Source organism: Amphiura filiformis, chromosome 20, assembly GCF_039555335.1.
Source record: "Amphiura filiformis chromosome 20, Afil_fr2py, whole genome shotgun sequence".
Classification (NCBI taxonomy): Eukaryota; Metazoa; Echinodermata; class Ophiuroidea; order Amphilepidida; family Amphiuridae; genus Amphiura; species Amphiura filiformis.
Genome location: NC_092647.1, coordinates 47,461,586 through 47,478,511, shown reverse-complemented (window position 1 = coordinate 47,478,511; position 16,926 = coordinate 47,461,586). Strand labels below are relative to the sequence as shown.

The 16,926-nt window shown below is 37.3% G+C and overlaps 1 protein-coding gene across 2 annotated transcripts in view; it reads left to right on the top strand.

The window, feature by feature from the left end:
* The window catches only part of LOC140141864 (uncharacterized), a 125,136-nt gene that overhangs the window by 10,505 nt on the left and 97,705 nt on the right, over positions 1–16,926 (top strand). For both annotated transcript variants that reach the window (XR_011857469.1, XM_072163736.1), the window contains exon 2: positions 15,702–15,784. Coding sequence is in view for 1 of the 2 variants with exons in the window: in XM_072163736.1 (XP_072019837.1) it covers positions 15,702–15,784 (83 nt within the window). In the remaining variant the exon portion in view is untranslated. The remainder of the gene's footprint in view (positions 1–15,701; positions 15,785–16,926) is intronic.

The window sequence follows — 16,926 nt, the reverse complement described above, 5'->3', positions numbered from 1 at the left end:
GGTGTACTCAGCTTAAAGCGTTTTTTTTTTTGTCTTTGCATTACTCAGCGTAAAGTTAATACTCTAGATTTCAGAGCAATTTTCCTCATATTAACACTTGGTAAAATTTATTTTTTATTTTTTTTATTTTACAAATTCGGCTAAAAATACATCAAAAAGCAAAGTAAAATTACGCAATACATACAAAAGGAAACAAAAGTAAAAATAGACCCAATGGGCTAGCCAGGAAGAGTCAGAAGCATCAAGACACTGTCACCAAAAGGTGTGACTCCTCCAACCCATTGGGGCAATTACATAACAAAAATTCCCTTTAAAAGGGAAAGCCAGCCTCAATGTAGAAGAGGTCTTGTAATTATTTTTGGTCAATGTGAAAGGCATTTTTAGGATCACGCTTACATCTACATGACAGTCCACCAAACCATCAACGATGAGAACATGCACACTGAAACAGCAGAAAACATTAATTCCTAATCTCATGTCAACTCTTTTAATTCATTACATGTACTCCAAATTGTTCTGGTCTGTTTGTTTTGTTGTTGTTGTTGTTGTTGTTGTCGTTGGTTTTTTTGTCTTTTCAGCTTTTTACCCACGATATCTCAATTTCCAATTTTGTAATACCAGAACTTACGAACTCAATATCTTCGCTTAGGAATGTCCGATTTCACTGCTTTCGATATATACACTGCCGGTTTGAGTTAACTTACATGTACATTTTATTTTAAAATAACTTAATTAATTCGCAATGTATAGTTTAAGCCTACTATATTATAATAGATAGTGGCCAGCACATTTATAAAGGACTGGTTACTCACTACAATCTTCACTCTTAAACTGTGTTTTTGTGGCGCCCTCTACGGAGGCGCCACAATATATATGCATGACTTTGTGAATTGCTTCTAATTTCAGTCTTGCTAGATTGACTTCGCAATTGTTTTGCTAAAATTATGCCCAGCTCAGAAATAAAACCACAATTTGCTTGGATTTTATTTTATTATTGTTTTCTGATATGCACGGGATAAAATGGTGAGCGTATATTCTTTGTTTAAAATACAAAATTAGGATTTATAAAAACACCAAATAAATCCTGACCTTTGTAAGCGTTCAACCAGTTTACCGTGTGCCTTAGAACCCGATAGACGGTGACATTTGACCATACACTAGGATCCACAACATGCTCATCTATCATGGGAACAGTTCTTAAACCCTAATACATTTTGTACATTCATCCTTTGTACACAAACTCATACTATGCAACTTGAGGTCAAATTTTGCACTATGATTATGTAATTGAGGTTATTGGACTATGCCATTGGGATTGTGGTCCATAGTGATAAGATCAATTAACGAGGCCTTAAACTGATGCCTTTTGTTTGCTAATTACCATAGAATCTATATAGCGGTTATTGCCAAAGTTGCAATATGGTGGCACAATTGGGCGGCAAACTGTATGCAAGCAACACGGCATATTAATTATACATGTTCTACATTGTTGTATTTTAAAACACTGAAGACCAAGGCCAAGACCAAAATCATGGAGGTAGTACTAGCTACTACCTTCATGATTGGATTAAGTAAATAACTAAATCCTGTTATCCACTCAGCAATGTTTGCTTATCGTAATAATTGTAACAAACTGTAGTGTACTAAATGGCACAAGACAAAAAAGGCAAACAGACAGAAATTTAGAGTTTTAAATTAGAGAGTTGACAGGAAGTTGTAAGAGTTAAATTGTTATGGATATAGCGCGAAAATGTTGAATGTCAGATCAAAGTCATCCGAGGTGAATTAAGTAATGTCAATCACAAATTGTTAGGCCTACAGGTCATTTGAGGTGGACTAAGTTTATACAGGGTGTCCCAGAATGATCTATACCGGGAAAGATGGAATTTTTTAGGTATGAAGGGCATGTTGAATGGTCATATTGTTTTGCATTTTAAGTTCTACATATATTTAGCTTTCTCAGATTTTTTAGATTTTAAAAATTGGACGTTTCTAGTAGAAGTTATAGAAGATTGCGTAAAAATGGTGAATTCTAACTTTTGACAACGCAACCTATTTTGAAAATCTGTAACATTACTAACCGTTCAGCACAAAGTTATTTGGAAAAAGTTATGCAGGTATTTTAGTTGTGCCCTGTTCATATTTCCACTAAATAGCCGATATCTATCTATTATTTATGACGTTACGAAGCAATCATTATATGGAATTAAGGATTTGTGGCCTAATCCCATTCTCTCGTTGGCGGTAGTTTTAAGTATAGTTATTGTGGTGTGAGGTCCATGTCATTTGAAATGCTTGCAGAGATCGAACTGGTTGTGATACAGAAAAGACGGCTCCTCAATTTACTGTACAGCAGCGTGGATTTCTTTCAAAATCTTACTGGCAAACCGGCAGCTATGTTGAGACGCAAAGAAGATTCATTAGACGATAGTGTATAACGTAAAGAAGTTTGACGAGCACGGAACTGTCAGGAATCGGCAGAGTGAAGCTTCTGGTGCTCGTAAAACTGTAAGAACTAGAGCGAACATTGCAGCTGTCCGGCAAGCTTTAAGGCGCAACCCCAACAGTAGTTGTCGTCGAAATGCTGTGCCAAACATCCCACGTTCTTCATTTAATCATATCGTGCCATTTTTCAAAGGTATTTTCATCGATTTTACATTATTGCATGCCACGCCAAAACAAATAAAGGTAGCGGGCTGAAATTAATAGAATAGGTAGTAGACATGTCCATCATTATAATGCTGGTATCAAAAATAGATACACTGCCCATCTTCTATTTTTAGTTATTTTTGCAAACACGGTACAAATCATTCTGGGACACCCTGTATTTGGATTGTCAGAACACCTTCTCCAATCAAACACATTTCTCTTGCATTTGATCATCTTCTACTCTTACTCTTCCCTAGAAAAATCGTTATAATACCAAATCTACATACCATGGAATTCACCATATCACGTCCAAGTTCACATTGGGCGCCACATTCCTTTTTTAAAGGAATTTTTATTCTGAATGTGCTGATCATGTTGATTGCTAGTCGGAAACTCCTGCGAAGCTATGGACATGGCATCTTACATACTCCATTCTATAACAGTCTGCCTAGTGCCTTGTGTGTTTTCTCTTCAATCATTTTGTTGAATGTAATTTTATGAATCAAATAGTTATGTGTCATTTTATTTATAATAAAGAAGTTATTAAATTAATAAAGTAAGACAATTTATTTATCTATAAGTGCATGTCAAATGGGGTACATTGTTCAATACTATATGCATAAATGATGCCCATATTATAGCTAGGCCCTAAAAACTTTATTTTGCATCGGATTTTTCCCGTTGAAAAGACAAAACTGATGTTTATGATAGCAACCATTTCATCAATAACATTTTGAGTCATTTTATCCATAAAACGACACAGGATATGATAGATAACTACTTTCACATCAATATGGTCCATATGATCACAGATTGTTGAGAATCTGTGATATGATCCGAGGATATGATGAAGATTTTGATTCTATAGATCTGTTATCAACATGATATCACGCTGTTCAGTGGTCAAGGAGTAAGGACCCCGGTCAAGGACACTGATATGACATCATAGGTGATGTCAGATTTTCTTCTGCTGACCATATGATGCTATATATATTAACTATTATTGTTACATTTAGGCCTTTAAACTTTTAAAGTCATAATTAATTAGTTCAAACATAACTTTGGTAATACTCACTCGTTTTCGTTCGTTGAAACGGCAAAACATACTTACTTTTCCTAACAAATCGAATTAAAATATTTAAAAAAAATTTAACCACAAAAAGTAAAAAAAAAAAAATCATTCCAATACCACTAAAATATAATCTCTTGAGTAAACTGACCCCAAACCTGAAACAGGTACCAGCCCCGAATGGGCTGGCGAAAAGATATACTATTGCACTGTTTAAACACATTGTGTGTACATCCACATCGCAAGGATGCACCCACCAGCCACCACACATGTCTCCCCCACCCACCAGCCAGGAACAAAAACCAGACCCATGCCACGTGGAGGTCACTCCAAATCATCCCCAAGCCACATTGCCCACATGAAGGAATACAGAAAACATTCCCAAACCAGGCAACCCGGTGACGACCCCAAGCGACCGGGACCCGGGACGAGTCCGGCATCCACCCAAGGCCAACAAATGGAAAGAGACACATGCAGCAGCCGACAAGCCCACCCTCCCGATATGGATGTACACATTATTACATTATTGCAAGATGGAAATCTGCTCAGTGACCCCTACATGTACCTATCAGACACATGGATTTACCCCACCCCTCCTCCCCGACCCACCTGAACCCTACCAACCCACCCAGCAACACCCACTCCCACCCACCAGACCAACACAGGCCATGAAGACGGATAAAGTAGGTCACTGAGCAGAAAACCAAGACAACAAAATTTAAGAGTCCTGCTCTTCAGTACTATTATTTACTAAATAAGTTTTCAAATGTTTTTTAAAAGACTTTGTGCCCATGTACAAGATAAAATGATCCTTGACAGAATTTGGCAAACCAGCCCACAGGCGAGGGAAATTTACAGCAATGGTAAATTTGAAACTGTCAGTTTTGGGTGTGATATTATGATTAAAAACTAAGTTTTCTGAGTGACGTGTGTTTACAGACCAATTGCTGAAACCAAAAGTGTTACAATTTAATATACAAGTACAGGCAAAACATATAGACAAATATTTCCTTCTGTTGTTAAGATCCATGATGTTGAGTTGTTTGAGACGCTCCCCATATGATTGATCCCCCCGCCGTTGACCCAATATGAACCTGGTGGCACGACGTTGAATAGTTTCCAGGGTGCTAATGTGATTTTTGCGATAAACAAACCAAACTGGGGAACAGAAATCAATAATAGGTAAAACAAGGGAACGATACAGTGTAAGGAGAATATTTTGTTTTTGATTTCAACAACAGTTCTAAGAAAACCTAACAATCTATTGCACTTTTTGGTTACATAAGATACATGTACATTCCATGTGAGGTCAGAAGAAATCTGAACCCCAAGAAGACGAAGACTGTTCGCTTGAGAAAGCTTAGTATTAGACACAAGATAAATTGGAGAAGGCTTATTTTTACGACGGGTAATGCACATAACCTGACACTTTTGGGGATTTAGTTGGAGAGCATTATTCTCTGACCACCAGTGAAGCGTAGTAAGATCATTCTGAAGAATTTCAATATCAGAATCATTGGTAATTGTGCGAAATAAAAAGGTATCATCAGCGTATTGAAAAATCTTGGAGCAGAGGTGAAGATGGAGGTCATTGACATAAATATTAAAAGCAGTGGCCCCAACACTGACCCTTGGGGCACACCTGAGAGGACAGAAACAAAATTGGACATTTGACCACGGAAAACAACCCTCTGCTTACGGTTGGTAATGAAGGAAGAGATCCAGCTTAGGAGTGGACCCTAAAACCATAAGTGCGATGCAGCTTTGCCAAAAGAACTGCATGCGAGATAGAGTCAAAAGCGCGACTGTAATCAACTGAAACTAAGTCAATACGCGGTGTCGGGGATGTACGTCGATCCAAAATTTTGTTCCACTCACAAACGGCTTCATTTAAAGCAGTGGTACATGATTTCCCAGGAGAAAATCCATGCTGGTCAGTGTAAAGAAGACCGTTATACAAAAGATGATTACGGATGTGGTCAGAAACAATACTCTCCAACATTTTGACAATAATTGATGTAAGTGCAATCGGACGATAATTTAGAGTGTAGCCTAATTGAAAGAAAAAAGAAAATCCCAAATCGCAAAATTTCCATACACATAACTTATAATAATATTTACCTTATAGATATCAGGAAAATCTGTAGCAAAAATTAATATTTTGGAATATTTCCAAAATTATAATCAGAACGGAATTAAGTATAATCCTGTTTAGTTCAAAGTTATTTACCGAGTCATTTCGCAACATTGTACAAAATTAATGTTGAACTAAAAGCGAGTAGTCTCTTATTAGTTGTGGCGTATCTACCTTTAAGATCAGCACTCTATGTCTATAGACTCGTTAAACCATTTCCAGTAATCATGTTGATCCTGTAATTTACTTACAACTGTCAGATTAATAAGTATGGACTGCAGGTAAATTCTTTCTGAACTTCTGAATCGTGCGGATGTAACGTGCGCTTTATGACTCAATTGCCGCATTAACCCTAACAGAACTAGGACTCACTAAAGCTCACTATTAAAACCACTCTGCGTGCATGCATTCCACGGGACTTGATGACGCAATCAGACCAAGTCATATATACCCAGGGAATCGTTGGCCGGGCCAACGTCACCTGTGTAGCTACATGCTGGGGATCTTCTGCGTGGCATGCGAGGGGTCCCAGGTTCGAATCCCGGGGGTGCCAAGTGACTTTCTTCTTCATCTTCCCTCCTTTTTCGTTCCTTCTTTCCCTTCCGATAGCCAAAAAACCTCGGGTAGGGTTAGGGTTAGTGACCATGCATATTTTCCCTATATGCCTTCTTAACCCTAACAGAACTAGGACTCACTAAAGCTCACTATTAAAACCACTCTGCGTGCATGCATTCCACGGGACTTGATGACGCAATCAGACCAAGTCATATATACCCAGGGAATCGTTGGCCGGGCCAACGTCACCTGTGTAGCTACATGCTGGGGATCTTCTGCGTGGCATGCGAGGGGTCCCAGGTTCGAATCCCGGGGGTGCCAAGTGACTTTCTTCTTCATCTTCCCTCCTTTTTCGTTCCTTCTTTCCCTTCCGATAGCCAAAAAACCTCGGGTAGGGTTAGGGTTAAGTTAATTTCATGAACTATTTTTGTAAAAGTTTGAATAGTTTCTGAAAAAATGCGCCCATCGCGGCAATCTTAATGTTCATATGGGATCCAACCACATTTAACCATATCTGTGATTTAACATTTTACAATCCTCCTCATAGTTCATATAAAAATTTCAGATTCCCTCCTCAAGATTTTGTCAGATTACCCCCTCGAAACTCCCATTCCCCCATGGCGTAAATATTGAACGGTCCCTTATTGCTCGGGCTTCTTTCAAACCCACAAACTAATAATGTAGATGACACGATGATTGTCGTTTTAAAGACTATTCTTGTTTAGATGTGTCTCAGCGCTTCAGAACTTGGGGTAAGTAACAAGCTGGGGCTCTGGGCCATATGTGAGCCACGACACAATTGAACTTGAACACAACCCCACAATACTATGTGTCGTAAAAATCAACCCCAGGGTAACGAAGACACAAAAAAAATCCCCCGAGGGTCTGGAATCATTTTGACACCCCAAAGGTGTGGTGACTATACTCTAATGAGACAATGCAGCCTGGGCTAGGAAGTTCATGACGGAGAATCTTTACGTCACCCCAAGAATATAGGTTATATGAAAGGGATCCGATAGATTTTAAAGACATTGTGAGATATCTAGCTCTGAGACATATCATCAGTCATGTATTGTTTCTCTAACACTGCATGTCTTACCGGAAAGAGATGTCTGTACGATGTTCTAGCCGATAGTATATTATCAAGACAATAAAAGTTCAAAAGCGTGACATTTGAAAATTATCCTAAATTTTAATATGCAAGAATTTGTTTTAAAATGGAAGTTACAGCGTGGTCTCTCGGTAACGCCAAAGTATTCTAGCCATGCAGAAGGCTAGAATACTTTGGTAACACCCAGCTAGCAATGACTTATAGTTAGACATGTTCTATTGTTTGTCGACTTCTTTGCCTGTGTTTCTGATTTTCAATATTATCGTCTTACTTTATCCTATTTACACGTGTACTCTGATTCTGAGCCAAGTGCTAATTTAACTCGGAATTAGAGTGTGCTGGGAGTCATTCGGAATCAAATTGGACACCCCAGAAATAAGAGAGTAAACTCTTTGAATACACCCACCCCCTCATACCCGCATGCAGACCCCACGCCCCACAGAAAGACAAACAGACATACACATCAAATACACGGAGACAGACAGAAGAGCAGACAGCGATGGGATTAGTAAATAAGAAAGGGACGCACATGGGAAAATCTTGCTCTGTTTTGGCACATTAATGTCTTACAACCAATCTGGTCCGTAATTATGATATACAAAATGCCATTTATATATATTATGACATGCATCCACAATAGTTTTGTGACAGTCAATGTCAACATTTCCAATATTTTTCTTGCCGTTTGACGTTTTGTCAAAACATAAAATGCATACATTTTGCATTGATGTGAAAGGAAACGTGAAACACGATTACCTTCGTCAAATATACATTTACAATTCGCGTGTGTGTAAGCCATTTGGTTCAAACCTAATCTGTTCACCATCTTTGCCACTTTTTGATCTGGATAATTTCGAAACACTAATATTTTTCTTTAAAATAACCCTTTTCGAAACTCTACAGGTCAGCAGAGTAATTTAAAGTAACTCTCCATTCGGAATGTGCATGCACTTTGTTACTTGTATAAAATACGTCCGGAGAATCCAGCCATTGAACTATTTCTATATGCTCATAATCATAATGAAAGTGTAAAAGCAAGAAAAATTGCCCAGGCAGGCTTGAAAATGATCGTGTCAAAACACGAATTCAGGTTTTTCATTCCTCAAATTGTTGGCAATTTTATTAATTTCAGCCCAATTTAGGAGCCTTATTGTATATATTATAAATATCACACGCATTTTCCAGAAACTGTGACAATTTGTCACAGTTTCCCAAGATTTTCTTCATGAACACCAAACATGCCAAAGTATACTGTCACTTTTACTGTCTTTGCTTTTATGTTATGAGGAACTAGATTACTGGATTTGGAATTGGATCATGTGCTCAAAATTCCAAGATTGTATCCATTCCAGCATTTCAGGGACCAGCTGGTATGGTTTAACTGAAGCTATAAGTTGATAAGTGGGACCAAACATCTAAGAACTATATTAGCCAAATTATTGGGATGCCCCCCCGGTTCCGGAGCCACTGCAATAATTTTTGTTGAAAATGTTTTTACCCAAGAGCCCCTTCCTTTAATTATATTCCATACCTCACAGGCGGATCTGATCTCAAAACTGGAGCCAAATTCGGTGACAAATGACAGATAAAATTAGATTTGAAAGGGGACTGGTGAGTTTGTGTCATTTCAAGCACATTTGATGCAGCTGAACGATGCAGGATGTGAAATAAAAATATATGCAATTTAACAATCGAGAACCGTTGATTGAACCAAAACAAAATTTGGTTTGGTCATATCAGGGATCTGTGAGAAATCATTTTGATAATTTTCATTTCTACATTTCCCATACCTCAATTTGCTGAAGAGTTTGTTATGATCATCTTGCATGGACCTGGTTTCGAGAGAGAGAGAGTGCAAACTCAAGGTACATGACCTTATTATATTAATTTGCAAATATAACTCGAAGAAGAACGGATCCTCTGATGTTGATGTTCTATCTATCATTGTTGATGATATTTATTTTGAAAATGGATAAAACTTTCAAAAGGCATTATTTTGGACTTAACCAAAAGTGCGACAACCAGGACTTATTATTGGGTGAATTTGGTGAAGTATCATGTGATGGTCAGACAGAAAGGTTTCTAATATGGGCTATTCCAGTTGAAATCCATTCACCCCTATCATGACATTAATGATTTTCCACACAGGGAGTGTGAATTTCATCCGTACCTGAATGAGTGACTCCATCTGAAATCTACACCCTATATGTTGAAGATTAAGGTCACACCTTCCATAGGGGGTGTAATGGATTTCAACTGGAACGTCAGCTTTACACTTAACATGGAAAACCACTTTTATCAGCTGTTGGGTCAGCCGCTTGGAAATTGGCACAATTCCTCCTTTTCAGGTAGATATGTTCAGTTTGAAAATATAAGAAGCAAAGTTATGGTGACATCATGATATTAAACATTATGCTACATGGAAAGATGAAAGGAAATTTACAGGAAGTTATTGGAGTCAATATTGCGTGGCAGGTAGAGAATGTGTATCATTATATCTTGTGAAGGTCTGGCTTTAAAATAATCTGCCGAAATTAAATTAATAATCTGATAACTTAAAAACACTCCTCTATAGGGAGTGTGCACATATTTTCTGGAATAGCCCATTTGGAGATGCGCGAAGTGGCTTGGTCACGTTTGGAGGCTGCTCAAACCATTTTTTTTTCAGGGCACTGGACATGTCTAATATGCAAGACACTATAGACCATTCCTATAATTGACACTTTCCTGTCGTTGATGGGGTGAACAGCGATAGCACGCCCTTCTTGACGTCTTTTTCCTTATTTAATAGTCACATGATATCCTTCTTGACTTCGCTTTCGTTATTTTATAATATATCCATGTGATATCGACGTTCATCACACCAACGGCAGGAAAGCGCCAATTATAGGAATGGTATATTACTAAGACACGATTTTCACAGTGTATGTTGTTACAATGTAACACCGTTGCTGGCAGTAAAAAGGACCAAAGGAACTTTGACAATAGAAGAATGAATGCAAAGGATAATAGAAAGAGATTAATTAATTTTGTGATTCGTAGCTTATTCTAAAATCAAAGGGTGTGATTTCAGATGAATTGGTGATAAAATACACCAAATAAATTATGGTGTTCTCCATTATGTCCATCAGCCAGCTAGCATTCTTAACATCTGGTAGCAATAGGTCATAGGAATTTCCTGTGGATTTTCCATGTATAATGGAACATGGCATGTAGGAAACCATCTCACTAACAAAAGCTACCGTTATTGTAAACCACTTAAGTCTGTAACTCTCTCAAATTAGACACAACATAATTGAAAAAATAACTTTTGACAGGCTGAGCAGACCAGACAGATATGGAAGTCTTGACGTAGTCCGTTGACGATATCTCCTGGAGGTATTTAGGAAACGCTTCACGCCTGTCTTGCGCTGGTCGTCATGCTGCATTTAAGAGACACAAAGTTGACAAAGATGTGCCCTATTTTTAAGGTCCCAGATGTGTGGAATTTGTGTGGTGTTTAGTTTAACTAAAGATCTTCGTGTATAAAAAAGAAATCATAGTTCTGTTAACTATTTCATTGGCACTGTATAACGCTGATTTTGTACCTTGGTCATGTACGATGTCGAGTGTGTTTAATCATTAATATAGACACGAAATGATTGCGCTTTGAAGTCGCTGATCACGGTGACCTACATTTTATACCCGATAAACCACTTTGTATACAGCCATGCAGTGATAAAGCTCTTTGCAGGCGCAGTACCCTATTCAACCTAAATAGAATAATCTTCACAGCCATTAGCTCCCCGGGTTTTGCGTATTATACGGGTAAGCCTGGACCAAGAGAATTTCAAGCTGTCCCATTCTTTTCCACAATGTTACACACTGACCCACCCACCACACCCCATCAAGACTGACCGATTGAGCTAATTTGACACTTGCACAAAATTTCAAAATCATCACTTTTATCAAACATACATTTAAGTCTCAAGACCATAATGTCCATCTTCACGAAAATTCATTCTGAACAAACTTAGGCCTAGTGTGATTCAGGGCTCTCGCAAATCTGGAAAAGATCTTTTGATCTGGAACTTTTTGAAGTAAAACTTTGGTTTCTTAGAAATCATGAAAGAACAAGTCAAGCACGTTTTATGATACGGTTTCAAGTTGCAGGCACACTTAATATACACTACTTATCATTGCTTATCATGAACATGTTGAACATTCGTCAAGCTACATTTTGTGCAACTCACCATGTTAATTTACCGTTAAATGTTAAGTGAAGTGGGCGTTGAGATTTGATGGTAGATGCATACACAATATTTGTGCGTTAACATGGTAATGACTTAAATCATGATACTGATAGGCAATAAAGACCTGCTATGTTGCACATGACTATATAGTCTTTAATGCAATGACCTTATGTTAGGAATGAGACTCGGGATTACGATAGGCTACCTTTTCGCCAGCCCATTCGGGGCTGGTACCTGTTTCAGGTTTGGGGTCAGTTTACTCAAGAGATTATATTTTAGTGGTATTGGAATGATTTTTTTTTTTACTTTTTGTGGTTAAATTTTTTTAAAAATATTTTAATTTGATTTGTTAGGAAAAGTAAGTATGTTTTGCCGTTTCAACGAACGAAAACGAGTGAGTATTACCAATGTTATGTTTGAACTAATTAATTATGACTTTAAAAGTTTAAAGGCCTAAATGTAACAATAATAGTTAATATATATAGCATCATATGGTCAGCAGAAGAAAATCTGACATCACCTATGATGTCATATCAGTGTCCTTGACCGGGGGTCCTTACTCCTTGACCACTGAACAGCGTGATATCATGTTGATAACAGATCTATAGAATCAAAATCTTCATCATATCCCCGGATCATATCACAGATTCTCAACAATCTGTGATCATATGGACCATATTGATGTGAAAGTAGTTATCTATCATATCCTGTGTCGTTTTATGGATAAAAATGACTCAAAATGTTATTGATGAAATGGTTGCTATCATAAACATCAGTTTTGTCTTTTCAACGGGAAAAATCCGATGCAAAATAAAGTTTTTAGGGCCTAGCTATAATATGGGCATAATTTATGCATATAGTATTGAACAATGTACCCCATTTGACATGCACTTATAGATAAATAAATTGTCTTACTTTATTAATTTAATAACTTCTTTATTATAAATAAAATGACACATAACTATTTGATTCATAAAATTACATTCAACAAAATGATTGAAGAGAAAACACACAAGGCACTAGGCAGACTGTTATAGAATGGAGTATGTAAGATGCCATGTCCATAGCTTCGCAGGAGTTTCCGACTAGCAATCAACATGATCAGCACATTCAGAAAAACACAGTTTAAGAGTGAAGATTGTAGTGAGTAACCAGTCCTTTATAAATGTGCTGGCCACTATCTATTATAATATAGTAGGCTTAAACTATACATTGCGAATTAATTAAGTTATTTTAAAATAAAATGTACATGTAAGTTAACTCAAACCGGCAGTGTATATATCGAAAGCAGTGAAATCGGACATTCCTAAGCGAAGATATTGAGTTCGTAAGTTCTGGTATTACAAAATTGGAAATTGAGATATCGTGGGTAAAAAGCTGAAAAGACAAAAAAACCAACGACAACAACAACAACAACAACAACAAAACAAACAGACCAGAACAATTTGGAGTACATGTAATGAATTAAAAGAGTTGACATGAGATTAGGAATTAATGTTTTCTGCTGTTTCAGTGTGCATGTTCTCATCGTTGATGTTTTGGTGGACTGTCATGTATATAGATGTAAGCGTGATCCTAAAAATGCCTTTCACATTGACCAAAACTAATTACAAGACCTCTTCTACATTGAGGCTGGCTTTCCTTTTAAAGGAATTTTTATTCAGGATCTAGAAATAAATTGCAGGCCCTTGCAGAAAAGCGACGTGAGGCCACTCTTTAATGTGAACACCAGAGTCTGGGTAAAACGTAACTATACCTCATCCATCCTCCTTTTTAATTTTCATCTCTTCTGTTTATTCTTTGTCGCCAAGATTTTGGGCTTACTTGGAATTCTGGCGTGCTGCGCTACAGGCCTTAACTTATCATTTTACATCAGCCAGTATCAAGCAACATGTCAGCTGTCCATCTGTACCAGTTACTAGTAATTGCCCGAATCCCGTTCTTATTCTTCAAGTAATACACATAGGCCGGGAGAGGACCCTTCAAAATGAAGTTTTTTAGCTTCCCACCACTGTCCGGGGTAGGAAGCCTGCTTTCTCCAAACATATCATGTTAATTCTGTCACACTAAATATAGCATTCAAGTTGTCATAATTCCTTCATCGACTAACCTTTATCATGTTTTTCACTCATTATTTGATATCTCATGTTCCTTTGTGGTTTTCAACATTTATACGCACGTCTGTGCAAGATTGATTTTCAACAAGAATTCACTTTAAAAAAGACAACGCGGGTAGTGCGGAGTCCTGTGGACATGGGGCGACTAAGTGGTGTTCGCATCAACGCGCACTACTATTGCTGATCAATGTGATCTCCTTGTGTGCGACAGTGCACGCAGACAATACGCGTCAATATTACCTCCATTCAAAATTTCAACCCCCTATAACTCAAAAATTGAGTTTTTTTACGGAATACTTCAAAGGTCATTCATTGAGTACAAGTTTATTTAGGGTTCAAGTCCCCACATGGTGCCCATGGACATCAAGAGCTTGATGATGACACCATCAGCTGGCTGTGCAGGGATTTACCTGACTAGCCACGACGTACAAATTGATGGACCTTACACAAGAAGAAGAAGAAGGATCAAAGACATGTGTCCTGTTAGATGGCCGTATTTGAGGTCATATAGTACAGTGCGTGCAAATGTCATGTTGTCAACTTTATTCGACCTCTTCGATCTGATATCAACCCTTTCTACGTCACCTGGTGATTAACTGATTTAATGGTAGATCTCAAAATATGACACACGCATGTCCTAGAACAGACAAGACAAGATAGGTGCATCTTTGATAAAAAGATCACTTAACCACAGCCCGACCGGTCAAAGATCAAGACAATTACTATAATCTTTGAAGACCCGGATCCAGGTGGCCCATGTATAAGTTCACTTAGTCCAGACTGACCAACTGTTTGTGGTCATCATGAAGCTTCAGTAATATTGAATGGAAGCAGTTCTCAATCTCGCAGCAAGCCTGTTCTCCTTTGATTTTCTGCACTGTCACTCTTTGTCAATTTTCTTGAATCCTCGGAAAGGGTCTTATCGCTTAAGATGCGAGTCTATTTATATTATTTCGACATATTTCAAGTCACTCTTAGGGATTTGCTGAATCAAACAATCTAAGCAGCTATCAAAATCGTTACATTTTAGTATGAAGTAAATGTGCTATGACCGACAAGTGACCTACACTGCAAAACAGTATCTAGCATTCAAACACTTTTCTAAACATTTGCCTTCACTTTGCTAGAAACAAAAGTGTTTAACTTGAATTATACTATTCATATTTGGTGCAGTGATGGAGAATGTTTAGTCATGTTTGATATACATACTATTTACCTCCTAAACATGTTACAAAGTGAAGGCAAGAATTCGTTCAATGGCTAAACAGTTTTTAGAGTGTAATGATGGATAAAATGAAGAAAAAAAAAAAACAAGAAAAAAACAATAAAAAGCAAAACAAACAAAAACAGTGACAGATTAGAGGTTTCTGTCCGTATACGGACGTTACTTCAACATATGCACTTGAAAGAAACTTCAATTCATATCCAATTTACAAATGAATATTTCAGACTATAGATCTAAACCATTGTAAACAGGCCATCGGAAATTATCCGGATTGAACAGGTAGTAATTTTAATGAATCGTAATTATGTATATGTCGTTTTCATGTCAACTCTGATGGTCCCTAACATGCTAAATGTTTATAATGATGAAATGCAATCAAATAGCATCGCAATATGACTTGCAGTTCACTGCTTCCTCTTTCACTCATCAAAAAGTTAATGCCCTGTCTTTTTCTATGTATAAAAAACTTTCACTATATATATATATATAGCGTGTCAATTGCTTATTGAAATATTTTATACAAGTACCAATATTTAACTTCTTGATGCAAAAGTAGAAAGGACTATCATTTATTAAATTGTAATTAATTTTGCTTGTTGTCTTTTGCAGATTTATAAACAGAGACGGTCAGAATGAGACACGACATGTTTGTTGTCCTGGATGGAGACAAAAAGGAAAGGAATGCCCAAAAAGTAAGTGGAAACCATTCGATTATTAATCCTTTACAACGGGTGGGTATACTGAACAAAGATTGCGAGTTGCAATCGGTTCACTGTTACCGTTATAACTATATATTTTAAGTATGAAAGCTATAAGGATAGACCCCGGGAATGTTCGGTTGTTGTCAGAAGAAAAATATTGGGAGTCATGTATGTGTGTAGACTGCTCCTTGTATACAGAGATCTACAAAATAATAAAAAAAGTCGTGACCCTGAAAAGAGCTGTTTAATAATTACATGTAGATGCCATAACACATTTGTATCATTCATTATGCGAAACGTAGACATGAACATGCCTGGAAAAAGTGGGGAACTTGGGAACCACGTTCCCAGGAAATTTTGCTATTTGGAGGGAAATTTGTGTCTTCTAAACAAAGAAATACATAAGAAATAATGGGAACATTTTCAATACTGGAGGGAAATTTTAAAAACTCGAGAAGGAAAATATGATGATGTGCCAGGGAAGTATTGCATTTTTTCCAGCCCTGGACATGAATCTCTTTTAAGATTCAACACTAACTGCATTAACCCAACTAACTGCTGAACCCAAACTAAGTTACTTATAGTGCAGCATTGCAAAATACGCTAGAAATCTAACTACAGTATCGAACATTGTTCATTTGCTTCAATTGCCACCCATACCATCTTCTGTTTTTTGACACCGCTGCGCCGGTTGTCTTTGCTTTTCCTATTTTAAAATGCTATACTTAGGTTGTTCAAAAATATGTCCAATGAACCTATGCTGAACCCCTATTAATAGGATAATGCATGTTCACCCAATAACGGAATTACGAAAACGACTTATTTCTTTCCAATTATTGTCAAAGACAAATAAGATTTATTTCGACATGAAACGTCACCATGTTGCACGCCCACCCTATAATGTTTTCATGCATTTATCCGTAAAGCTGACTTTATACTTTTAAGTATAAAGTCAGCTTTACGGATAAATGCATAAACTTAAAAGTTGCCGCAGAAAAGCGATTGAATTTTGGCCAATAAGCATGCTCGTACATTCTTGTCCAACAAGGTACAACTGTGTTCATTGGTTAGTAAGTATCATCATGAATCAAATAGGTTTTATTGCCGACTGAGCATAGAGAATGGCAATGGCA